Here is a 25,917-nt window from a genome sequence, read left to right on the forward strand (position 1 = left end):
GTGGGTTCATGGTGGGAAAAGTTAAATCCTTTCTATACAGCCTTCATGGTTTGTTTAAACTAATTTGGGTTCAGGCACAGAGTGCAACATCAAATTGATCCTTATCAGGTCTTGCTTTCCCTGCATGACAGCATGATCCACAAGGTAGTGTGGCTCTCTGCCTGGAGCAAAGCTGAGGCTGGTTCCCAGGAGAGGCTGCCCTGGGTGGGGGGGGGGGGGGGGGGCAATGGGAGGGACGAGGAGGGACAATGATTGCTGGCCAGCAAGAATCTCCATGTCCCTGCTCCATTCCTTTCATTTCACCTTCCCTCCCCACGCTCACAGTGAGCTATTTTTTTTGCAAGCAGAAGGAGCTCTGGTTTATGCTCACCCATAGTGGCTTACAAATGCTTTTAACGAGAGCTCTCCCTGGCTTCTGCTCTACCATCAGCCCAGTCAGGTAGGTGGGGTCTTACTGACAGCATCCTTCTCCCAGCCTGCTCAGGACAGGTCCTTGAGGCCACGTCTGTAAAGCCAGCACCTGGCAACCCTCCTCAGCTGCAGCCCTTACTTGCCTCCTCCATCTTCCTCTAACTCCCACGTTGTGGGTTTGCTGTCTGGAACGGAAAGATCCAGAACAACTGCATTGGCGTTACCTAAAACTCATCCCAGCTGCTAGAATGTAAAGACTGGGTGTGCACTCACCAAACAAGCAAACGTTGGCACATACCCTGTTGGTCTGGCAGCCAGAGCATTCTGATGCTTTGAGAGCATGAATATATTTCTTACTTTGTTTTCTTTGTACACACACCACTAGGGGACGTTTTGTCATCACGTTTCCGTCTCTACACAATTATACTTTTCTTTAGTGGGTCATGCTTCCTTTTCAGTCTTGGTGCACATCTAGATCGTGGAGTGGATGTCTGCATTTCATAGGGCTTCTGAATGACCCAGACTTACTGAAATTGGGAAAGAGAGAAGTATTTATTTCCCCATATCTCCAAAGGAGCCTATCTATCAACATTCCTTATGAAGTGAGACAGCTGGTTATTTCACAGCTTGCTGGAGCAGCACAAGAAAGCTGAGAGCTGGCTCTCGTTTCAGCACTAAGTATAGAATACAGATACTGCTAGTGGTTTTGTGAAAAGTAATATACAGCCACTGCAAACTAAACAAGAGTGAACATCACTAGAAGTGATGCATGTTAAGTATTTTCTGGAAACAACCAAGAATGTCTTTTAGACTAAATAATTGAAATCAATTGGCAAATCTCAAATTTCACTCCTGTTTTCCATTCTCATTTCATTTGTCTGAGGATGAGTGACTGTCTATCCACCCACCCATTGATATGCTTTTTTCCCTTCTTTCCATTGCAGACAGAGCAGCTGGTGACTCTTTGGATTCTCTTTATTGTCACAATTGCTGGAAATGCCGTCGTGCTCTTCTCTACCTGGAGAAGGAAGCGGAAATCTCGAATGACCTACTTTGTTACTCAGCTGGCAATCACAGGTAGTGTATGGGAGTGGAAAGGGCACCTGACCTGCACAGGAATCCCTATTAAAATGACAAATAAGAAAATGCCAGTTGAACGGTGAATAATTCAGTTGCCACTTAATGTCCAGTTGCACTTTGCCATAATGCTTATCTTAGGACTCAGTCAGACTGTGTTCTAAAAAGATGGTGCTAGATGTAGCGTAGAACAGCTGCAACTCGTTGATCTCACTAAATCTTATCTCCCAATCTGAGTTTGCATCTGCATTTCCCAGAAGCTATGTCTCCAGCTGTTGTCATGGAACTGCTTAAATTAAACTAGTTTAAGATTAAATCTCTTGTGTTTTTCTACTAAAACTACTCCATCAATTATGCTCCTGCAGTGAAGAGTGAAAATAACTTCATGTTGTCCGGTTTAACAAAGTAAGGGAAATATAACAACATAAAAGTGGAGAGGAATGCATTTAGATTTTTTTTTTTTAATGGATGAAAGGTTGCTGATCCAAGGACTTAGTAGTTTTTAAACAGAATGTGAAATGTGCATAAGCCTAGTTTGTAAAATGTCAGTCTCAGCAAGAAGGAAAGGAAATGAGCATAAGCAGCGCATTGTTTCTCTGTGGTCTTGAATGGACCACATTTGTGGGGGTTTAAGTTTCCCAAGGGAAAATATGTGCTATTTCTGTAACTGTGTCCTGCTACTAATCCCTGCTTACAAGACATCTGTGTTGTACTGTTTGTGTATAGGATATATATATATGCTTTCTATTGCTTCCCCCCCACCCCCTCCCCAAGCTATGGTAGGAATTACAGCACTTTTTCACTAAAGAGCCATTTAATATATAATTTTCCAACAATATTGCATCCTCCTTTGGTGTCTGTTGTACCTGTGTTTAACCTAGAAAACTAGAAAGGCACTACACTGCCCAATTTTCAACATGTGTTTTTGTAAATAAATGAACTCCACGGTCTCAACCACATCTGCTCAGGAGCATGTTCAGTTTGCCAAACTACTCAGCTAAAACAGACTAGGATGCGCAAATTGATGCAAAGAGGCAGACCTGTAACAGGTGATGTAAGAATCCTTGCAAGGTAAGGAGATGAAGTTTTGCAGTGACTCCTCTTCTGAAGTGCCAACAGCTATTTTTCCTGTTTGCCTGAGTCATCTGTAATAAATGGTTTTACTTCTTATCTCAGTTGTGACCTTTATGCCATTTCCTTCAAGTGCCAGTAGTATTTTCTATCAGGTGAGGCAGGCCAGTACAGCCTCACCCCACAGCTTGGAAGCATCAGTCACAGATCTAGCATTACAGTGTTCAAGGGAGTTTCAAAACAGTCTCTGCTCAAAGAGTTCCCAATCACAGATTAATGGAATGTACTCAGGCAACCAAGCAGAAGTATAGGCAAAGAACAGAAGAGGAGCGGAAGCCCCAGATGGACATAATCCATTTTCTACTTACTGTCAGGTGTACTGGAAGGAGTCTACTACTGTTGCTGTGCTGCATAAGTGTCTGAGTGGGAATTTTTCCATTTTGTACCCATAGGAAAGAGGACTTGTTGTATTAGAGTGGAGGTGCATGGAGAACTATTCACTAGGGGTTTAAATGCTGTCAGCATTTAAGGGAGAGGAAGGCATTGCAAGTGCTGTTTTGAGGGAGCTGAAAGAATCAGTGACAGTGGCAAAGACAACAAGGCAAATATACCATCAGATGTTGGCAGCAAATAGTGCTATACAGCTGATTTTATAATTTGACTGAGATTTGTGTGTTCCACTTGCTGATTCTTCTGACTTCCCCTTCTCTAAAATAATCCTTGATTTTTAAAATTGCCTGATTTCAACAGTCTGTTCCATTTCATATTACAAAAATTCACATAGAAAACTCACTTGACATTCACATCTGCAACATTTAAAGAAGTAACTCCAGCTTGAACAGCAAGGCGCCTTTCAAGCAATGTCAATTTCTTTTTTATGATGCAAGAGTCAGAACTCTAATTTATCTTCCTGCACCAAGACTGCTTGTCAGTATTTTGGCACAAGGAAATTACTTAATTCCTGAAATTGAGCCATTTCACTTTCTTATCTTTAAAAATATTATTAAGAACAAAGCAAGCTGGCAATGGCCATCATCCTTTCAGAACAAGTTATGAGGTAGACACAAAACATTATGAAAACACTGACTTGTCACATTGCTTTGACATGCCAAGCATATTTAAATCCTACCAACTAAAGCTTAATCTCCTGGCAAACAGTTTCTGCTTAGTCAATATTATTACTTCCATCTATATTGAGGTTCTTAAAATATTTCTTAATTCTGCCCAGTAGCAGTAAGAATAATAATTGATATAGCTTTATCAATGAAGGCATTTCAAAGCCATTTAAAAGCTTTTTTGTCTATTGATCTGTGGCCCAATAGTAGAATAGTGGTCTCAATTCTTACATTTTCCCACTAATGTAGTACCAAAATGAAATTAAAATACAGCCTTCGTGTTAAAATAAACAAGGTATTCAAAGCAAAATTGTGCATAATACATGAATAGGAAGTGAGCGCTGTTGTTGTTCTTGCCTGGTTGTCAAGCCAGACGCAGATAAGAAGTAACTAACTGATTGAGGCTTCTTTCAACACCAACAGAATTCAGTGGTTCAACCACTTCTAGAGAAGACTTACTGATCCTTTACTACATTATAATTCAACATGGTGCTCAAGGTTTCAGGAATCTGTAGGAATGTGAGTAATCCCTTCAACTTCAGAATGCTTAAGGATGTTGCTGAAGCCTGGATTCACAATATTTCACATTAAAGATACACTTTTACAAAGCTTGTGTCAGTACCATATTTAAGTCTATGTCTAACTGAGTTCATGCAAAAATCTCTCTGAAATTATCTGGGAATTAAGCACTAGGAAATCAGCTAAGAGTTAACAGCTGAGCTGAACAATAGTACTAATCACTCAGCATCAGCTAATTTTAAAAAGGAATATTGCCATGTTTGCCTTGTGTTCAGTTTTCAGTTTGCCTTCGGGTATATTCCTCTTCTGTAAAAATTTTATTCTTAGATACAAGTTTGTCTGCGCAGACTGAAACTAAAGCTAGGTTTCCTACGTATTTCTATCTCCAATGTAATTTAGTTTCTCAGAAAGAGCTGTGAAGATTATCCTGTGAGGAGGGTATTTCTAAACACTTTTCCCCAAATAGATTTCTTCTAAGTTTAGTACAAGTTATGCTCATGGCACAGCTATCTCTCCTGGCAGGAAATCTCTCACATCTTCCCTTACCTGATGCCATTTCACATGACTTCAGAGTCTTAGTATATTTAAGATGTTTGCCTCCAACTGAAATCACCAAGTGGTTCATGATCAAAGAGTGGGATGAGTTCACAATCACTGTATAAAGCTGGAAATATTGAAGTGAAATATTATTTTCAGAAAATATGGTTTGTCCACACATTTATATCTGTATAGGTCAGTTTACCCAGCTCTACCAAATGAAGGCCTTCTTAAGTTTGCTCTCAAAATGTAAAAGCAGTGGAAATGAGGGAAAAATCAAACCCAGTTATTTGAGTAGTAGTGGATAAGAAATGTAATTTATGGGCCAAAGAGTTAGTACAGTAAGAACTGTTATTGTTTGACCAATTCCAAAACCAATCAAACAATATATTTTAAAAAGTCTGAATTAGAATGAAATTAATTTAAAAGAATGAATGAATAGAATTTTACTTCTCATTATTTTCCATTCAACTACTAACAGAGGAATGTATTCAAGTTCCTTTTATTGACAAGAAGTAGGTAGTTTATTTATATCTTTTTCTCCAACATTGACATCTGGAAATTTGGAACTTGAAATGTCATGATCTTTAGCTCAGTGTGTTTCTATTCCACCGTTTAGCAGAGATCAGTACTTTAGGAACAGTGTTACATTTTGTCCATTGTTAGGGGTAGAAACACATGTAGGCACTTTACTGCATGCCAAATTTTAAGCTATAGTCTGACAGTCTTGTTTGGAAATATGTGTTCACATAGGTATTTCTGTGGCTGTAATGAAGAGAGAAAATAGGAAGAACATCGCCTAACTTCTATGGTAGCTTACATATAAACAGGGGAAAAAAAGATGTTCTGTAAACATATGTAGCTATATAGTCCATATTATGGTATAAATACCAAATCCTAATGGATGACTTGAGAATGACATTAAAAAGACAAGGAAGTAATTTGAGGAGTGATTAAAGATCCTTGTATCATTGCCACCTTTTTCAGTTGCTCCCAGAAAGTTGAAGTTCTTGATCCTTATCAGCTGCACTTGTTTTTTCACTGTTTGGTTAAAAAGCCAATACACTGAGAACCTGCTACGAGAGGGCAATGCAAGCATATAGGTGGAAATGGACCCTGCTAAAGCAAAGAGTGCTGCTTTATTTCTGTGCTGCTTCTAACAGCCCAGAGAGAGCATGACTGTGAGACTAAAACCGACTGGGCTCAGTTGCTGACTTCTAGGGGGACTTTGGATTAGATGACTGAAGGCAGAGACTACCAACTAATTTTCCTGGTTAAACACACCAAATGAGTGCATCTAACTGTGCAGCTACAAGAGCAAAACATGAACAAATTTTGTCCTTCTCTTTTTTCCCCCTACACCAAAACCAGTAGGGCACTGACTGCTTTAATGGACTATGCCTGTCCTTCAATAACTTTCTTCACTGTTCTATGTGACTTGAAGGAATGAAGATGACTTGTTACTTTATGATCTGTAGAAAAGCTTAATATAATAACACCATTACCAAAATTAACATGTAAAATGTTATTGACAGATAATGGTCTCCATTACAGCTTTTCATCTGGAAAATGATACTTGGACTATTTCTGCACTTTAGAGAAATCATACATACAAATTCATCAGTTTTACAAGGTAGCTTAGACATCACAGTGATTATGAGCATTGGAAGTTAATTGCACAGATCCAATTAGCAGCTAAATCAGCAAGTCACCTTAATGAAGGTGGGCTGCTGGCAGCCAAAAAGTCTATAGAGTTCCCAGTTATACTGGAAAACTTGCCTATCTTGCCAGCTGGATCTTGGCTGGAACCTGCCAATATGATTTACATGAATGTCCACCTAAGACACAGAAATTTAATGCACAAAACTAAACTAATTCCCAGAAATCTGTCTTCCTTCTCTTTCCACACTAATTGTCTGCTAATTTGTAGGAAGAATATGAAAGCTGAAGAAGGGTGAGAGGTTTCATCATTCTACCTGCAGAAAAGAAAACTTTGAGGAAGTTACAATTGTATGCAGAATTAATTGTTAAACTGAAAGAAAGACATGTATTTCTTATATTTATTATGTCCTAAAACCTCTTGAAAGTGTAATTAATGTAAGAAAACTATCTCTATAATGGATCATCTATGTTCTGCATTGCATGCTCCCATCACTGCTGAAAAAGGTTTGTCAAGATTGGGAAGAAGAGTGTAATTTGATAATATTCCCTCAGGCACAGACATTGTAATTTTACAGAGTACCCAATGGCATCCAAATTCCCCACTTTTGCAAGCATCTTGATTCCCAAACACCTAGCTGGAAGTCTAAGAACTCTGCAAATCACCTGACAGTACACATGGCTTGATAAACAGGGAAAGAAATGGATTATATCCACCTTTCCTCTACAGGCTATGGAAACTATAGCATTTAGTGCAACTTTCCTTTTGCAATCACAGAATAAATGTGATTCAATTTACCAAGAACTAAAATGGTCTCCGGGTGTAAACACAGCAGTATTAGTATTGCTTATTCAATGCATCCCATGAAACTATGTGAATTAGTTGCCTGGAAAAGAAGAAATGTTTTCTCCATCCTGATCCTGTCGAGAAGACTGATTCAGTAAGAGGGAAAGCAGCATGGGACTTACTTTAAGTTAGGTATGTATTAGTATGCTCCCACAAACTGGGACATAATGCAGGATAAGATAGATGTGGCCACAGCCTGCAATACCCTGTGTCAGCGTGAGGCAAAACAGATTTGATATCCATTGCCATTCCTGGTGGATTTTATTAACATCTAGGAGAAACTCAAATTCTCCTTTGAACTTTTACTCAGATTTGAAGATGAGTCATAGTTCCCTAGTTTGTAATATGCAACTTGGACACTAGTGCTGTACAATTCCAGCTTGATACTGTGAATCATCTTTTACTATACTCTAAGATTTCCTATGTAAAGAACCGTGAGTATTTCTGCATGTCTGCATGTATTCATTTATCTCTGCATAAATAGCTAGTCAAAACATAGTTTCTGCTTTCCTGAGGAAAATATCCAATACATGCATCCCTCTTAAAATGCATTTTCTCCCAAAGCAGTCCTGATGTAGATGGAGTAAAAAGTGGAATATCCTCAGAAGGCAGGAAAGGAAACCAAAAGTGAACTTCAGCATCAAAACTGAGAAACAGAAAGAAGCTTTATGTGAAGGAGATATGTTTTATAAGGGTTTTTAGGGGTCTTTATTCCACAGTGTTTGGTCAGGAAGCCAAAGGAAAATGCTCACAGAAAACAGAGTTGATTTCATATTTTAGAGGAGAAATCATGAAGCAAGAGGTCTGACATAAAAAACTTGGTATTCTGAAAATACTTTGTTCCTGTCAAGTCTAGTAGTGTAGGAATGTTGAATTTGGGACTATTGCTCAAACAATCCATGGAGTTATGCTACTTCCCTGTGAGGTCTAAAGCAAAAAAAAATTTCTTTTGGTGCAACATTTACCTCCTTGAAAAGGTAAAGTTATGATACCACAAGACTGGGACTGTAAGAAAAAAAGGTAATCTTGGAGACTTGGCAGTAATCTTGGGGTCTAAGGCAGTTGGCCTTCCAAAAGGGTTGGAGTCAAGCAAGTACATGAAGAAAGACAAAGAAACAACAATGGATCAAATCTTGATGCAGTAACCAGAGGGTTTTAGGCCAGAATGAGGTATCCCAAAAAGCTGTCTGGGAGCTATTGTAGAGATGGAACATTTGGAGACTCCAGAAATGAGCTGTAGGTTTGCTGACAACAACTTCTGCTTTAGAATCCAATTCCAAACCAAATCCTAAGTGGTCTCAGGGCTGGACACAGTATTAGTGTTTGATAAGACTGTCCACTGGAGCCCACGGCAGTAGGAAACAGCAGCACAAGTGCCATTAAAAAAAAAAAAAAAAAAGCAAAAAAAAAAAGCTGATGTGCAGTAACTATAAGAGTACCATGCAGTGTCCCTCCCATTAATGGCAATATAAAAGTAATGAGCTATCCACATTTGCTACTGGAAGCAAGCATCATCATCCCCTTAAAAATCCTCTAATAACTTTTATTTATATAGCCTACTTTAATGATTCGTAATTAATGCAATCACAACCCACTAGGCAGACATCCTTAAAACAGTGATTTTCTGTCCATTTTCTGTGAACAGAGGTCTTCATGTCCCTTTCAGGTAGCAAAAATCACTCTGCAGCTTAAACCCAAGTACAGAGCTGAGGTTCACACAGGCAAGAAGAACTCATGAAAAAAGGATTTTCTTTCCTACAGTGCCTAAATGCTGTACTAAATTGTTCTGGGGAAGGGGACAGTTTATGTGTTCGTCATACATAGGGACTCAGAGTGGAATTTTCAGAGCACCTAGGGATATAAATAGTATCTCCCTCTGCAAATGAAAAATAACAGACACACTCTCTCTTCTTGTCAGTAGTTCTAGTATCACTTTTAATGTAGGATATGATCATGTGGTTTTTTTCATATTCCAGGAGAACACCTGCAACCTGAGAATTTAGCAACAAAGATGATATGCCTTCATTTCAGCTTCATCTCAATCCCTTTAACACTCTGAAGCCAGATATATCCTTTTTTTAATCTGTATTTTTTTGAGTTATGAAGTATTTTCAGTAGATGTGTTGATTCTTGTACAAAGTCTTTGAGTATTTCCTTATATAGCCTTTAGGGACTTAATGGGCTTTAGTTCATAAATCTTCTTGCTTCTAAAGCAGGGGAAAAATTAACTACAACATGCCTATAAATATGCAATACAGTGCAATGATTATTCCTTTGCAGTGTATGTGTATGTTTAAAATCACAAGCAGGAACCAGACTTCTGTTAAGTCATCCTGGAGTGTTTCTGAATGCCATCACTACAGTTTGGGCCCCTGGATATCCCTAGAAAGGAAATAAGAAATATTAATGTAACATCTTAGTGACAATCCTATTTCCCCAAATTCACCCCAGATCATGCAGTTTTAAACTAAGATGGAATCAGTTGTTCTGTTTGTTTTTCCTGGCTAATAAGTAATTTCTGAAAGGATTAAAAGTGATGAATGGACCTTCTATGTCCTATCTTTATCAAAGGCATTGTTTTCTCATTTTAGTAGACACACACAGCCTAAACTTGATTCCAATTGCCCACCTACAGATTTCCACATAGGAGGTCCACATTTACCTTTCCTGTTCTTTCAAAAGAAGCTGTCATTCCTTCAGATCTTTGCATACAAAGGTTTTTCCTGACTGACATCTGTGTGACTAAAATGAAAGCATTTCCTTTCAGCTGCTTTTTTTTTTTGCCAGTAGCCTTTTACCCCCACTTTCACCTGCAATATAATTTCTCTAACTCTGTGCTGAGGCTTGCACTGTGTAGCTAAATTATTGCACTGTCACAGCTCGGCTGATACCAGTAGGGCTGTGTGGAAATTATAAAGGTTTGTATGGGCAACTACAGCACTTTTAGGGCTGTAATACAAAATTGCAGGATGGTCTGAGCTCATATGCTAGAGCAGCCATGTGGCATTTTAAAGAAACAGCAAAAAGAACAACAAAATTCTAATCTTGGTAACTTTTCTGGACAGCTGAGTGAAATGCAGATTAAGCAAGTATCTTCAGAGACCTTTGCTGACTTACAGCTGGATGGTTGACTAAGTAGGTGACAATTTACGTTTGCAAGTCTTTGACCAAAACAATTTTAATCTGTGACCTTCTCCACCTGAGGAAGTTACTGTTATTTGGAACATTACACCTTTTGCTTTAAACATCATTAATACTGAGATTAGCTCAGATGGTGAGAGTTTGGTGCTAATAATACCAAGGTTGTGCATTTGATCTCCATATGGGCCATTCACTTAAGAGTTGGACTTGATGATCCTTGAGAGTCCTTTCCAACTTAGAATATTCTGTGATTCTGTAATAGCAGGGAGGGTGGAGGGCAGATGCCCTGTTAGCCTTTCGTCATGTATACAGAAGTAGGTCTGAAGAAAGCTCGCATCTTGACATCAGTCCTAGGAAGAAAAATGGGACATAATTGTCACAGAGATAATTGGATTAAATCTCATGACTGCATTCTTGCATACTGGTATTTATTTTAGGGATTATTCATGCCATCTATTTTAGGTGCCTCATTGTAGGTATGTAAAATACAAAGTCACCCTCCTCCCCATGCTCAATTTATAGCCAATGGAGCAAAACACTCCAAGCAGCTTTATACTTGGGCTTAAGTTTCACGGACTTGCACAGAAGGATTTAATTCCTTATTTAGATCCCTAAAGTTTACTATATAAGTCAGTGTTCGTACATCACCAAATATGTCAGGATTACTATTAATTTTTGACAATCTATGAACCTAAGATTCTGCTATTTCAGTCAGACCTCAGAAGGGTCTAACTCAAATCCCATCCCCAAACACAAAGTTTTACAGAGAAAGTGTTTCTCAGAACCTTTTCATTTGTTTATTTTTAAGCACAGCAAGGCATTGCAATGTTACCTGATGGAAAGTGCAGGATTATTTATTTTGTGCTCAGATTTGTTTCTTAATTGCAATCTGGAACTTGTCCAAGATTTTCTAGGCTCTGCCCAAAAGACAATTTGTTCATAGAATCATGGAATCAATTAGGTTGGAAAAGATCAAGTTCAACCTAACACTGCCAACTCCATCACTAAATCATGTCCCTGGCATATCACATCTACGTGTCTTTTAAATATTTCTAGGCATCGTGATTAACCCCCTTTCCTAGGCAGCCTGTTCCAATGCTTGACCAATGCTTCTTTTCTGTGAAGAAATCTTACCTAATATACAAACTAAACTTCCCCTGGCACAACCTGAGGCCATTTTCTCTCGTTCTATTGCTTGATACTAGGCAGAATAGACTGCCCCCAACTTTCTACAATGTCCTTTCAGGTAGCTGCAGAGATCTAAATAGGATATGGAACAAAAGTGTAGTTTAAGTGATAAATATTACTTCAAACCTGTGCATTAACACTACAGCTGCGTGATTAGCCTTAAAGGAGAATCTTTAGGATCATAGAATCAATTAGGTTAGGAAAGAACTTCAAGATTGTTGAGTTCAGTGCATATAAGTGCTGTGCCCCACTGTGTTGGGGAAAAGAACCACCTGAAAATACTGAAGGATGCAATGGGGATCTGATTCTGATTTTGCACACATGTAATACACACACACCCACATCCACCCACCCACACACACACCATAGCCCTGAAATTCAAGAGACTTGTGGGAAAGTCATGTGTTTCTCCATTCCTATTATGTTAGCAGGCAGTAGAAAACAAGAAAGAGGCATGAAGACCTGCTTAACAAGAACATGATCAGTCAAGATAGGATGGAAATTACATCTGGAAAAATCTCCAAACATTTCATTCAGAAGTCAAACTTCTTTGCTAGTTCTTAAGGAACAGGGATAACAGCACTGAAAAGCAGAAGTGGTTGATTATGCCAGTTTCTTAGAGGTTACTGATAACAAACAAAAGGAATTTTTTCTTGCAAGACATTTTTACTTTCATAGTAAACTAGCAAAAGAGAACAATAGACAAAACGTTATTCAAATATGCCAGAAGCCTGTACACTAGAAGAGGGGAATAAGAGGTTGTCTGCATGAGGAAGCAGTTTGCTGTGAAATTGTGGGAATTTGAAGATAAATGACATAAAAGAGAAGTTTATTTGTTTCCTAAAAAAACACAAACAAGAGTCTGTATATATTTTGAGATAGTATTGGGTTTTTTGATGGACATTTTCTAGTCTTGAATGGAAGAATGATTTCTACACATTTTCATCCCCAGCTCCTATAGGCAGGGAGAAAATCAGGAGCTGATGCCACATATGGAAAGGATGGCAAGCCCTCTTAGAAAGGGGTTTTTCCATGCTGCAGAGATAGGAACTGTATAATCACTGGTTTTCTAATGTGTTATGGGAGTTCTGGAGTTACTGCTATATTACTAGTAAGTCCAGAGAAAAAAATTTAAGGTATATTAAATATGGTAATTTCAATGCTTGTTATGAAACTGTCTCTCCAGCAATATCTGATAAGCCAGCTGAAATACAAGAAATGCCATTTGCTGCTCAATCATCTTTGTTTTAATGAAATATGCAAAACTTTTAGAAATCAAGGGGACATTCTTATTTAAACCATCTTCTTAAGAACTGCAAGGTCACAGCTGTTTGCTCATGGAAGTTGGTAGCAGATTTCCTATAAAAGGGCTGAAAAGCAGAGTGGCTTTTTCCTTCATCCTGAGCATGGAATCCAGTGTCCCTACTCCTGAGGACAACTTGGTACATAACCCTGGTAAAGTAAGGGTGTTTCAGTGGTTTTTGATGATCTTTTTGAAAGGAGGATACCATGAACACTTCTTCTATCTTTCATTCAGAGAATCAATTTAAATTTGGATTCCTTCTTACCCCTGTCAGAAGCACATGCAGGCATACAGCAAGCTTGACACACTTTAAGTACTGAGCCTGTTGGATGGCACACTCCATTTGAATAATCCTCACAGTACTGGGAGCATGAGGCCCATGAAGACTACTAACAGTACCAATTCACTCATCGAATTCATGCATCTCCAATCTCTGATGATCTGCTCTGTGAGGTTTTATAGTGTTGTGTTACTCAAATGTCAAATAAGTTTCTTTGTGTCAAAGAGTGGCAAATTAGTGGCAAATCTCATTGCTCTAAAACAGAAACTCTAATGAAATTTTAATGCACAAAACACTGCAGAGTGATAAAACTACCCACCTGAAATCTTTCCTTTGCTAAGGTGTCTAATTTAATATTAAGAAATTACAACTACATCAGTTGCACATCAACCTAGTTTCTCTGAAGTGTCCTCTCATAATATGCGGTAAAATCTTCTCTCTTAAACACTGAAACTTCTTGGACAAACAAATCACTAATGTATCCTGTGCCTTTGCCATCTGGTTGTAAGTGAAGACCATCTCTAAGTGTCCCTGCCTGGGTATGCTGGTACTTACAGCTTGCCAAGTTCAATGGGACACCACAACATGTACTCATCAAGTGCCTCCCAAATTCCCAGTTTGCCTTACCCACCAAGTGTAACCAAGTCTCTGAGCAAAGACAATTCCATGGATGGGTCTGTCCTTGCCCAAGGTGGGACTAATCCAAACAGTCTTTCCCAAAATACCTTTCATATGTACCACAGGGACTTTATCTCCATCCACTGTGTGCAAGGGTTCAGACTGGGCAAGACCAGCTCGATTGATGGACCCTCAGGCGTTGACTATCCAGGTGGCCTTTGCTAAGTTCATTTCCTAATTCTTGAAGGTTCCCCTGCCAAGTGCCTTCAGGGCAGTCTTGAGTAGTCCATTGCACTGTTCAACTTTCCCAGCTTGTGTGTTAAGGGATATGATATATCCATTCAATGCCATGTTGTCTGGCCCAGGTATTGATAAAGCCATTCTTGAAATAGGTCCCATTGTCAGACTCAATTCTCTCAGGTGTACCATATCTCTACAGGACTTGCTTTTCCATGCCCAAGATGGTGTTCTGAGCAGTGGCATGAGGCACGGGGTAGGTCTCCAACCATCCAGTGGTGGCTTCTACCATGGTCAGCACATAGGGCTTGCCTTGGCAAGCAGTATGATGTAGTCAATCTGCCAGGCCTCTCCATACTTATATTTGGACCATCGCCCCCAAACCAGAGGGGCTTGACCCGCTTGGCCTGCTTGATGGCAGCACATGTCTCACAGTCATGGATAACCTGAGAAATACTGTCCATGGTTAGATCCATCCTTTGATCTTGTGCCCACTTATCAGTGGCATCTCTGCCCTGATGACCTGAGGCATCATGGGCCCATCAAGCCCAGAAAAATTCTCCTTTGTGCTGCCAATCTATGTCTATCTTTGACACCTCTATCTGTGCAGCCTGATCTACCTGCTCATTGTTTCAGTGTTCCTCATTAGCCTGACTCGGGGACACGGGCATCTACATGACGAACTTTCACAGGCAGTCTCCGGGTGGCAATGTCTTTCCACTCATCAGCAGCCCAGATTGGTTTTCCCCTGCATTGCCAGTTAGCCTTTTTCCACCTTTCCAGCCAAACCCACAGAGCATTGGCTACCATCCATGAGTCAGTGTAAAGGTAGAGCTTTGGCCACTTTTCTCTTTCAGCAATGTCCAGGGCCAGCTGAACAGCTTTGAGTTCAGCAAGTTGACTCGATCCACCTTCTCCTTCGGTAGCTTGTGTGACCTGTCGTGTGGGGCTACATACGGCTGCTTTCCACTTCCAGTTCATCCCCATGATGTGGCAGGAACCATCGGTGAAAAGAGCGTAGCATACTTCATTTGCTGGCAGTTGGTTGTGCGGTGGGGCTTCTTTGGCCTGGGTCACTTGTTCCTGTTCCCCTTTGTCAGTGAGACCAAAGTTTTCACCTTCTGGCCAGTTGGTAATTATTCCCAAAATCCCAGGGCGATTTGGGTTTCCAATAAAGGTGTGTTGCGTGATGAGGGCAATCAATTTGCTCCATGAGGTGTCGGTTGCATGGTGGGTAGAGAGAACCTTTCCTTTAAACATCCACCCCAGCACTGGTAGTCGGGGTGCCAGGAGGAGTTGTGCATCCATGCCAATCACCTCAGAGGCAGCTCGAACTCCTTCATAGGCAGCCAGGATTTCCTTCTCTGTGGGAATGTAGTTGGCTTTGGACTTTTTGTAACTTTGGCTCCAGAATCCAAGAGGTTGCCCTCGAGTCTCACCAGGCACCTTCTGCCAAAGGCTCCAGGACAAACACTTGCTCCTGGCTGCAGAGTAAAACACATTCCTCACTTCTGGTCCTGTTCTGACTGGACCAAGGGCTACCACATGAGCAATCTCCTGCCTGATCTGGGCAAAAGCTTGTTGCTGTTTAGGACCCCGGTGGAAATTGTTCTTCTTGCGGGTGACCAGGTAGAGAGGGCTCACAATCTGGCTGTACTCAGGAAAGTGCATTCTCCAAAAGCCTATGGCACCAAGGAAAGCTTGTGTTTCCTTCTTGCTGGTTGGTGGAGACATTGCAGTGATCTTATTGATGACCTCAGTAGGAGTCTGGCACTGTCCATTTTGCCACTTTACTCCCAGGAACTGGATCTCTTGGGCACGTCCTTTGACTTAGCTCTTCTTGATGGCAAAGCCAGCTCCAAGCAGAATCTGGATGATCATCTTTCCTTTCTGAAATACTTCCATTGCCATTTTCCCACACACAATGATGTTATTGCAAGTGTTCTGGAGCTTCACCCTTTTCCGGTGCAGCCTGGATCAGTCCATGGCAGATGATGGGGCTGTGTTTCCACCCCTGGGGCAGTCGGTTCCAGGTGTGCTGAACACCCCTCCAGGTGAAAGCAAACTGAGGCCTGCATTCTGCTGCCAGAGGAATGGAGAAAAATGCATTGGCAGTGCCAATGGTGGCGTACCACTTTGCTGCTTTGGACTCCAACTTGTACTGGAGTTCCAGCATGTCTGGCATGGCAGCATTCAGCAGTGGAGTCACCTCATTCAATGCATGATAGTCCACTGTCAATCGCCATTCTCTGTCAGACTTGTGCACAGGCCAGATGGAGCTGTTGAAGGGTGAGTGGGCCTTACTGACCACCCCTTGTCTCTCCAGCTCATGGATTATCTTGTGGACGGAGATCACGGCATCTTGATTCATCCAGTACTGCCAGCGGTGCACTGTGAAGGTAGCAATTGGTACCTGTTGCTCTTCTACCTTCAGGAGTCCTACTGCAGATGGGTTTTCTGATAGTCCAGGCAAAGTGTTCAACTGCTTAATGCCCTCTGTTACTGCAGCAGCTATTCCAAAAGCCCACCTGAGTCTCTTTGGGTCTTTGTAATACCCGTTCCTGAGGAAGTCTATGCCTAGGATACATGGTGCCTCTGGGCCAGTCACAGTTGGGTGTTTCTGCCACTCCTTCCCAGTCAGGCTCACCTCAGCTTCCAACAGAGTCAATTTCTGAGATCCCCCCATCACCTCAGCAATGGAAACAGGTTCTTCCCCCACATGTCCTGATGGTATTAATGTACATTGTGTATCAACCAATGCTCTGTGTTTCTGTGGCTCTGATGTGCCAGGTCATCGGATCCACACTGTCCAAAAGACCTGGTTTTCCCGTGCCTCTCCCTGGCTAGAGGCTGGGCTCCTCTAGCCCTGGTTATTATTTCCTTCTTGGGCATACAGAGTAGAGATTCCTTCAAGTGGGTCTGACAGATTATCCTCCCTTCTGTAATACTCAGCACCTTGGTCATGGGAGGTGGAGGCTACCTTCACTTTAATCAAAGTCCCTTGGTTAGTGTTTCCCTCCCTGAGTTGATGCACCTGGCAGTTGTGCTGCCAGGACAGAAGTGGGTTTCCCATCCCACCTTCTCATGTCTTCCCTGTGGTCATGCAGAAAGAACCACAAGTCAGCTTCTGGGATGTACTCTCTCTCCCTTGCTGGGGAACTTTGGGCTCTAACTTTTGGGCCTATGACTCACACTGGTGCTGCATGGGAACTGCTCCTCCTCACCTCCTCCCTTATCTCCTCTTGGAGGCTCCTAATTACAACAGAGATATGAGCCTGCATTGGGTCATTGACCACACTCAAAATTTCTAAGTTTGTTTGCAACAGAACTCACTGTCTCCAGGTTGTTATCAGCATTAATCATTGCAATGAAGGTGGGTAATTGAGATGGCCCTAAGTTTGCCAAATTTCACAACATCTGCCCTGTGTATCTGTCCTTGTCAGGGTTCCTGTCATACTGTCCATCCCTCCCAAAGAGTACCTCCCGCCACTTCTCTCAGTTGTTGGATCCCTTCCTTAAGGGTCTTCCAGTGCATTCTATGATGGTGCTCCTGCATTCTCTCTCTGTGGACAAACCTCTCTCTTACACTCATCAAAAGCTGCTCCTAGAGGGAAAGGAGGCCTGGCTCCCTTACGAATATCTGATCCACACCTGAGTCCTGGGTCAAGGGTCCCAAATTCCTTGCCTCAGTACCATCCAGCTGCACACCTGTACCCATAAGGTCTCAGACACTAAGTAATTATGGCCCTGTCGTACAATGTCTTTTTGCAAATTATGGAGACTTTCTTATGACAGGGACTTGGTGATGATTTCAACCTTTAGCTCCCCTGCTGGTTGTGAGGGCCCTCCTTCCTGATCCTTATTATTTAGGTGCCTTGTTTTTATCTTAGATTTTCTAGTTTCCACAGGGGCAACTGCTGCTAATTGTGACTGCCCTTGTGGTACAGTTGGAACCTATGGATTCCACTGCTGCACCATCAGAGTCTCCCTCTTTAAGGCAGGGGGAGGATTTCTCACCAGCTGGGGAAAGGTACTCTTTCAGTATCTGGTCATGTATCTCCTTCACTAGAACCCCCACCTACTCTGGGTGGTTCCTTTCTGAGGTGAGCTGTGGGGCAGGGTCAGGGTCTGGGGCAGCATCCCTAGTCTCTGGGGCAGGGTCAGTCTCTGCAGCAGCATTTCTGTTTCTGGAGTAGGTATCAGAGTGATTATCCAAGCCAATATTCCCTTATCTCTGAATGCTAAATAAAACAGGCATATCAGCAACACCATCGTCATTAGCATTTTGAGGACATTTGATCCCTTCAAAAACTGGTGGGGTGGACGTAAAAAACTGGGTAAAGGGTTGGAAGAAAATATTCCCTGGTGTCATTCCCTCACAGTAGGTACCATTATTAACATAACTTCACAAACATACAGTTATAGTGTGATAGTCCTGAATCCATGTATCCGCATTCCAAAGGAAGTAAAAAATCCATGAATTCCTTACCCATAAAGCAAACTGGATAACAGCCACAGTAGCTTTAGATAAGGGCCTGCAAATGGGAGGAATACAGCCATGACCACGTGCCACCCAAAACAGCGTAAGCTAGACCACATGGTGCCACCCAATGAGGTTTCTATATTCAGCACACAAAAAAACAGGTTACCCAAGAACTGTTATTCCTTCTTTCTCTCGATGCCCTCGTGCCCCACTTTGGGCACCAAAATTTATTTTGGCTTGAAAGACAGGTGTCTGCCAAGAAAGGCAGGAGCCTCTTTTTAAAATGAAGAATGAAAACCCCTCCCTCCAAATTATTATAATTTTGAATTTAAAGGGGCTCTCAGGTAAAGAGATGGGAATAGGAATAACAGTTCTTTACTAGGAAAATTAAAATAGAAATACAGTATTACAGAGAACAAACCAAAAAAACCACTGATAGAGTCAGAATACAACCTGACACCCCGTCAGGGGCAGTCCGATTAAATGGTGCCTGTAGTCCTCCTGGATGACAGATGTGGTTCAGTTGAAGTAGTGGTCCTGTAGAAGGGTGCAGTTTTTCCTCTGAAGGTCCAGCGATGATGTGGAAAGGTTCGGTTTTTCCTCTGGAATCCAGTGGGAAAAGGCTGTCTTGGTGTTCCAGATCTCAGTTTTTATCTAGGTAGGAAAGAAGTGGCTCTTCCCCCTGGCTGAAACATTTCCCAATAGGATGATGTAATTTTATCAGTCATTTAGTGGGACTCAATGGCCCATTAACAGATGATATCTTCCTGGAGAAAAGATGGGTTGTGGAAAAGATAAGGATGACTGCCCCACCTGATTGTAACAGATGGCCCATTAGCAGAGAATATTTCCCACAGGGATAAGAATCACTGCCCCACCTGTTTTCAACAGATGGTGATAGAATACATACTTTTGGTCACATCCTGTATTGTAACCTAAGACAACATCTCACTATATTACAATGCATTAGAAGTATTAAGGCACTTAAGCTTGTGTAGTTTAGAAGTTATGAGCACAAAGGGCATTTGCTTTCTGATAATGTTTTTATGAGCTGTCTGAGTGGCTTGCAAGCAGTTCAACATCCACTGCTGCATATCATTAATGCTGTATTTTCTAAAAGACTGCTTAGGAGACACAAGAAAGAAAATTACTGTGATCAAAGTCAAATTACAATACACAATTGCATTTCTGTGAACCCTCTACCCAGCTAATACAAATAGACTGGAAAAATATAGATACAAGTAGATGTTGGAAAAACAAAGCCATGCTTCCATGGAGGTATGCTTTTAAATATCTCTGTGCTCCACTTACATGGTTTATAATGTCAATATGAATTTGAAAGGATCTGTAAAATGAAATGGTTTTGAGTTTTTCTATTGGACTTCTGTGCACAGATACTATCACAAACAAAATAGTTTGCTCTTGCTCAACACTAATTTGATCATTCTGAAATGTCACAAATGAATGTACTCCTGCAAGACAGTGTTTTGCATTTTCAACTCTATTTCCATATCCTTAAACACTCACTCATTATTGTACCAAATACATTTTCAATATGAGTGCTTTGGTAGGTTAGCATTGGTTTCAGCTAACAATATTTCCACAATACATATTTTGTGCCTTGCAGAAAACGTTCTTGAAATGATAGTGGTTATAAATTCTTGATATTGTCAAAATGATGAAATCTGTTGCTTATGCTATTTATTCCTTACAAAGATCATTTCCACCCGAAACAATTCTGATTCCAATATGTTTGCAAAAATACTCACATCCCTTTCTTGACCATTCATTGCTTCAGATGTAGATAAACATCCTTGTATCTTCATGAATATTTTCCCATAGTTACATCTTCTGTGTGAATTGTAAATAAACACACAACTTCATATTCTTTCATTTGGGAAGACATGCCAATTTCAGAAGTACTTTTCCAGGATGTTGACTGACAGGATGTGGAAAAGGCACAAGTCAATTGATTTTAGCTTTCAAATTAGAGTCGTTTACACTCTTTAGAGTCAATCAATCTCAGTGAATTACCTTCAGGGAAAATCCAAATATCTGGTTATTAATCTCAAAGATGCTCAAGCATTTTTTTGGTCAGGAGAAGAAGCCAGATATTTTGAAAAAACTACTGTCTTTTATGATTTTAGCATGTTGGAGTTTCAGTTTTGGGTTGTTATTGCAACCTTGACACAGCTTCTGGCTGGCTGGATGAGCCCTTAAAATAAAATTTAGATGAAATCCAAATACTTTAAACACTGGTGGGGAGCTCCGACTCCATTACAGCAAAGCTCTGTGTAGGTCTTGAACGTTTTTTGTGCCCTCATATCAGTCTCAGGTTGAATACTTTGGGAACCCAGGGAAGGAGTGTCTACATACAGCGCAGTCAGAGGGGTCTGACTTGGCCACACTGACAACATCTGATGCACCAGCTCCATGCAGTGCTGTAGTCCAGACATGGTGCATGGGGGGCATAGGCACAGCCTTTATTCATATCACTGACATAGTTTGGGAAAACAGAGCAGCAGCATCTCTAAATCTGGATGGAAAAACAATGGTCCTATTTAATACATCTTTTCATAAGTTACTTTCTTCAAGATACCACATTTTTCAAACAAGGCAGAGTGCAAGAACAGGTGAGGTTTTATTCTTGTTGCATGTAGTGAGGCACAGGGAAACATGAAGGGCAAGAGGCAAACTTGGTGTTTTCTATAGGCCTCCAGAGCAAAACCAGACACGGGGATGGTTTAGGCAGGTTATTTTGATAACCTTTCCTATGGCCTAGTGGTGGCCCTGAATATATTTTGTCAATATACTTGACTGTTAACGAAACGAACCGTGCATTTTCTACATCAGCAGCAATCAGCTTTTGCTGTGCCAATTTATGTGAGTTTAGAGGAAGTCTTAATTCTTGTTTTGACAGCTACAGAACTGTTATGTGGTCCTGAAGGACTGATTATGGTTTTCCTATCTTCAGCCTGTTTCAGACATTCAAATCCTATTGACAGTTGTGTTATGTTTGTTTTTTATTTCGTTTTTAATAAAAGCTGCTTGGCATATAAATCCTTTGGGTCCAACATTTCACATTAAGGGGGGGAAATGGATTTCTTTCTGAATTACTTGGAAAACATTACCTCTAAATTTTATGATTCCTTGATGGATATCCAGGCAGGATTGTCACCTGACATAGAGGACATTTATTTAACAGTTACTCTACATGAGAATTTGACTTCTATTGTTAAATACAGGTAGGTGTGTGGAGTTTACTATCTGGCTTCCTCATGTGCCAGCAGTAAATGCTGAGAAACAGGATTGCACAAGTGTGGTGCTGCTAACAGCCTGGCCATAATGACACTTTACTTGGAATCATCACTTAGGATCTCATTATCTCACATTAAAAGTTATGACTTTAAAATTTTGACATCAAAAGTACAAATACATCATAGTACCTTTTAGTCTATCTAAAGCACATCTAGTTGCAATAGAACAGAAATTATTCTGGAAGTAGCCTTTGCATGCACTAAAGTTACATTAAGAAGATTAGGGTTTTTCTATTCCCCTCTTGCATATTAAAGTAGTGATATTTATTTACTTAGATTGTCTTTGTGTCACTAAATGTGTTAGTGACACATTTGTGTCACTAACACTGACACATTTCCTTCTACCCATCTTTGCAAAGAGCTGTAGGATGACACATCCAACATTTTCATGTGGTAGTTTGTCACCTGTCAATATGTCCAACTCATGTTAATGTATTTTATAGGTTTTCTCTGAAGAGTCTCTTCCTTTAACTCCATTGCCTAGCTTGTTAGCAAATGTTTACACAGTATTAATAGGATTTATGGAATCCAGGTCAAATATATCATGTGCTACAGAGACTTAGTTGCTCTATTAAGACCAAATGCTCAGAAGTCCCTTTTGGCTACGTTCAGGTCAATTTCAGGACTGAGATGCATATTACATGTAATGAATTTTCAGCCTGTTCTGGCACTGCAGCATATTTAATGGAAAACAACTCAGTGTGCTTTTGCCTATCTACCTTTTCCACATGATGATTTTGCACGGGAATTTGCCAATGACACTTAGCAGTGTGCTTTTGTTCATGCTATAAACAACCACCAGGGGAGACAAAGTAGATACAAAAATGCGAATTTTTGTACTATTCTACTATTCTGTAATGGAAAGCTTAAGCACCGACAAAAATTGAGCTGCAGCATGCAATGTCACTGCTTGAGCACCATGAGAGTCTGATTTACAGTTTGCTGTGAAGAAAGAAAGAAGGCTTTATCCTTACCACTCCTACTTTGACTAAAGTATCTGCATCAACAATATCTGAGCAAACTAAGGCAGCGTTAGAAGAAGTGTGGAAAATCAATGACTATAGTGACCTGGGTGCCTGAACTACACCAACAGAAAATACTCCTAGGATAGTCCACAATTTAGATAAGAATAATCATGCAGTTTCTGTTCTGACCAAGATATGAGTCTGCAGTCCTTCAAATACTTGAGGTAAAGAGTTGGCAAAAGCATTAGTATAGACGATTCAGAGGAAATGGCAGAAGCATCTATATACAAGATGTTGGGGAAGGAAATAATTAAAAATTTAATTGTTTGGTACTTGGCATCTCAGAAGGCAATTTTTTTCTGGAAATGCTACAAGTACAGGCACCACTTGAAATATATACAGCAGCAACAAATTACAAACAATGTGATTCCTTTGTCTTTTGAGAAGTCATATCCTTGTTTTTCTGTGTTTAAGCAAGACAAACTGATCCACAGGAGTGTGTCTTCTACATTTACACTGAGACACATTCTCTTTACACAGAATGAACTATTGAACCACTGCATGCAACAAAATAATATTTCATCTAGTAGACAGTGGTCTCATCTATGTACAAGTTACAGAAGATGTGAAGAGGAAGCTTTGTTCTGGGGTTCAGAATTACCACCAACTACATCTGTCCCCACATATTCCCCCTAAGGGCAACTGCCAATCCCAAACCATAGTATCTGCAGAGTTCTGAAGAAAGAGACATCTGAATGAAAATTACTTGCCTTTACTGTCCTGACTGGTTCATAATACATCCTGGTTTTACAAGAAAACAATTCTCCAGTCAGTTCTTAAGTTTTGTGTGGGAAGAACCAGTTTTTCTGAATAATGAGACCACTGCTGATGTGGTGACTAAGCCCATCTTTTTGCCCACTCCCTCCAACCTGTATTTGATGTGCTGCTGCTGCTCCCATTATTCAGCCTTGTTTTGGTGGTCCCATGCTCCTTCTTGGCAGAACTACTAGATCAGTCCAGCCCCACTTCTGCTGTATCCCACAGCAACGATGCAGTAGGAAATAATGGTATGAAGAGATATATTAATAAAGGCAAATGAAACAAATCCTCAGTGGCTTTCAAAATGGCAGGGCATGTTGAATTTTAATTTTTAGAGATCTGATCTCCAGCTCTCTTGTAAGTGCTGTTTCTTAAGAGATTGGTATTGTGCAGTATATGCTATTCTCAGCCTTTCATCTTTCAACCTGGATGAGCTGTAGAGTGAGGCTGGGACCTCACTGCATCCATCCTTTACAACATCCAGCCTAATAGAGCCTGCCTCATGGCATGAGAAAGCAATAATATAAGAAATGCAACAAATAAATTAGAGGCACATGCAGTTCAACAAAATTTTCTGTCACTTCCTATGAATCAGAAAGAGAAAGAAAGCACCACTTCTGCCACAAAAAAAAAAATCCACAAAGCTTTAACACATCGATTGAACAGGTTTTCCCTTGACAATTTTCAAGCATGTTTTGCTTCATATATTACATTTGGTGTTCTGTTCCAGGCTGAAGGAAGAAATGCCCAAGAACAGCCCAGAACATATTGTTGGTACCCGTGGCAAAACTGCTAGTCCAATGCAAAGTATGTCCTCCAATGCAGGCACCACAATGGAACAAAGTGCTTGTGGGTGTCCCTGCTGATTCCTCATAAAAACTTAGTGCACCCCAAATTTTGGCTCACACTTTTGTCCCATTGCCAGAGATTCCCTGGAAGAGAACTGGGATGCTTGCACTGTGTAAGCACAATCACACCTGTTATGGCAGAGCACTGGTGGAATGCCACGACCTTCCAGAGAAGTGTCCTGAGAAGGACGTCCTGGTGACACAGGCACACCCGCACTTCTGGGCAAAGTGAAATAGCTCTTTTGTGAGTCCACTTTGGGCTCAAGGACAGGAGCCTCATATGTCCCACTGATAAGTTTATTGTGCTTCTTCCATGAAGGGTGCCAGGGACAAAGGAGCTCTCTCACAAACCCACTGGCTCACAGGCTCAAAAGGAGTGAGGGAGCAGGGTTTATATGGGAAAGACAGGGGGCGGGGTAGAGCAACAGGAGAATCAGATGAGGGTCCAGGGGTGGAGCAAAGGGGGAAGGACTAATGGGGTACAAACAATTTGCCTGGAGCAGAGAGGCATGTTGGGAGGAATTTCTCCTAACCATGATAAGGGAGGTTAGCCTAAGTGCATTCCCTCCAGGGTAGACTGGCAGACTCTTAGTTGATCTATTGGCCTCCACAACTCCCGTTTCTTTATTAAAAAATCCTCTCCAGCTGCTCCCCTGAGGTAACATATAAAACATGAGAACATAAGTAACACTATGAGAACAATAACAAAAATCCATAAAACACTCTTGACTAAGGAAAGCCCCCACCCTTTGAGTCCCCATTGCCCAAGGAAGTCATTGAACCCATATGTGATCTCTTCTTCTGTCTTGATTGCCTAGACTTGCTTCTTTAGCAGCTGGATGATTTTCAAAATTGACTTGGCATGCGATGATAGATTGAAACAACAGAGGTCTTCAAAGTCTTGGCAACTGTGTCCATGGGCTAGGAGGAGAAAGTCGATAGCTGCCCGATTTCGTAAGGTGGCATGCCTTGGTGGTCTCCTCATCTTGGAGGAGGTCACTGAGCACCTTTGAGGTTGTGTTGGCCTGCTTACTAAGCCAGCACCCCAGGTGATTAAGCTCACCCAGAGACTTTGCAGCTGCCACCCATGGAAGGAATAATGATGCTGCAAATCTCTTGCCTCATAACCGATTGGTTACAGTGAGATCACAATTTTCATTAAATTCTGTGAGTGACCTTTTTGCATGCCAATTCTCTTTTGTTTTTCCAATCTTGGAGAAGGCTTGTTTGGTGTGAGGGTAGTAAGCTGGCCAAGGGAGCATGGACCTCCCTGAATATGGGGTGGGGGTGGGGAATTCCTGCCCAAGCCTGGTCTCCACATATAAGGAAGACATCTTGAGGAAGTTTTGTGGGAAGGAAGGAGACGGAAGCTTTGGATTGTGTTTCTGCAGTGTAGTTGCACCAATCAGCTGAATTATAATTTTTTTTGGTTGGGGTAACATCATAGGGCCAGGAAGATGGATTCCAAAAGTAAAAGTTAAC

General features: G+C 41.0%; 1 protein-coding gene across 2 annotated transcripts in view; it reads left to right on the plus strand.

Moving 5' to 3' along the window:
- Positions 1 to 25,917, plus strand: part of NPSR1 (neuropeptide S receptor 1) — a 67,168-nt gene that overhangs the window by 12,182 nt on the left and 29,069 nt on the right. For both annotated transcript variants that reach the window (XM_088166108.1, XM_088166103.1), the window contains exon 2: positions 1,356 to 1,488. In XM_088166108.1, the coding sequence (XP_088022234.1) occupies positions 1,356 to 1,488 (133 nt within the window). The remainder of the gene's footprint in view (positions 1 to 1,355; positions 1,489 to 25,917) is intronic.

The sequence above is a fragment of the Sturnus vulgaris genome, chromosome 1, assembly GCF_052056855.1.
Source record: "Sturnus vulgaris isolate bStuVul1 chromosome 1, bStuVul1.hap1, whole genome shotgun sequence".
Classification (NCBI taxonomy): domain Eukaryota; kingdom Metazoa; phylum Chordata; class Aves; order Passeriformes; family Sturnidae; genus Sturnus; species Sturnus vulgaris.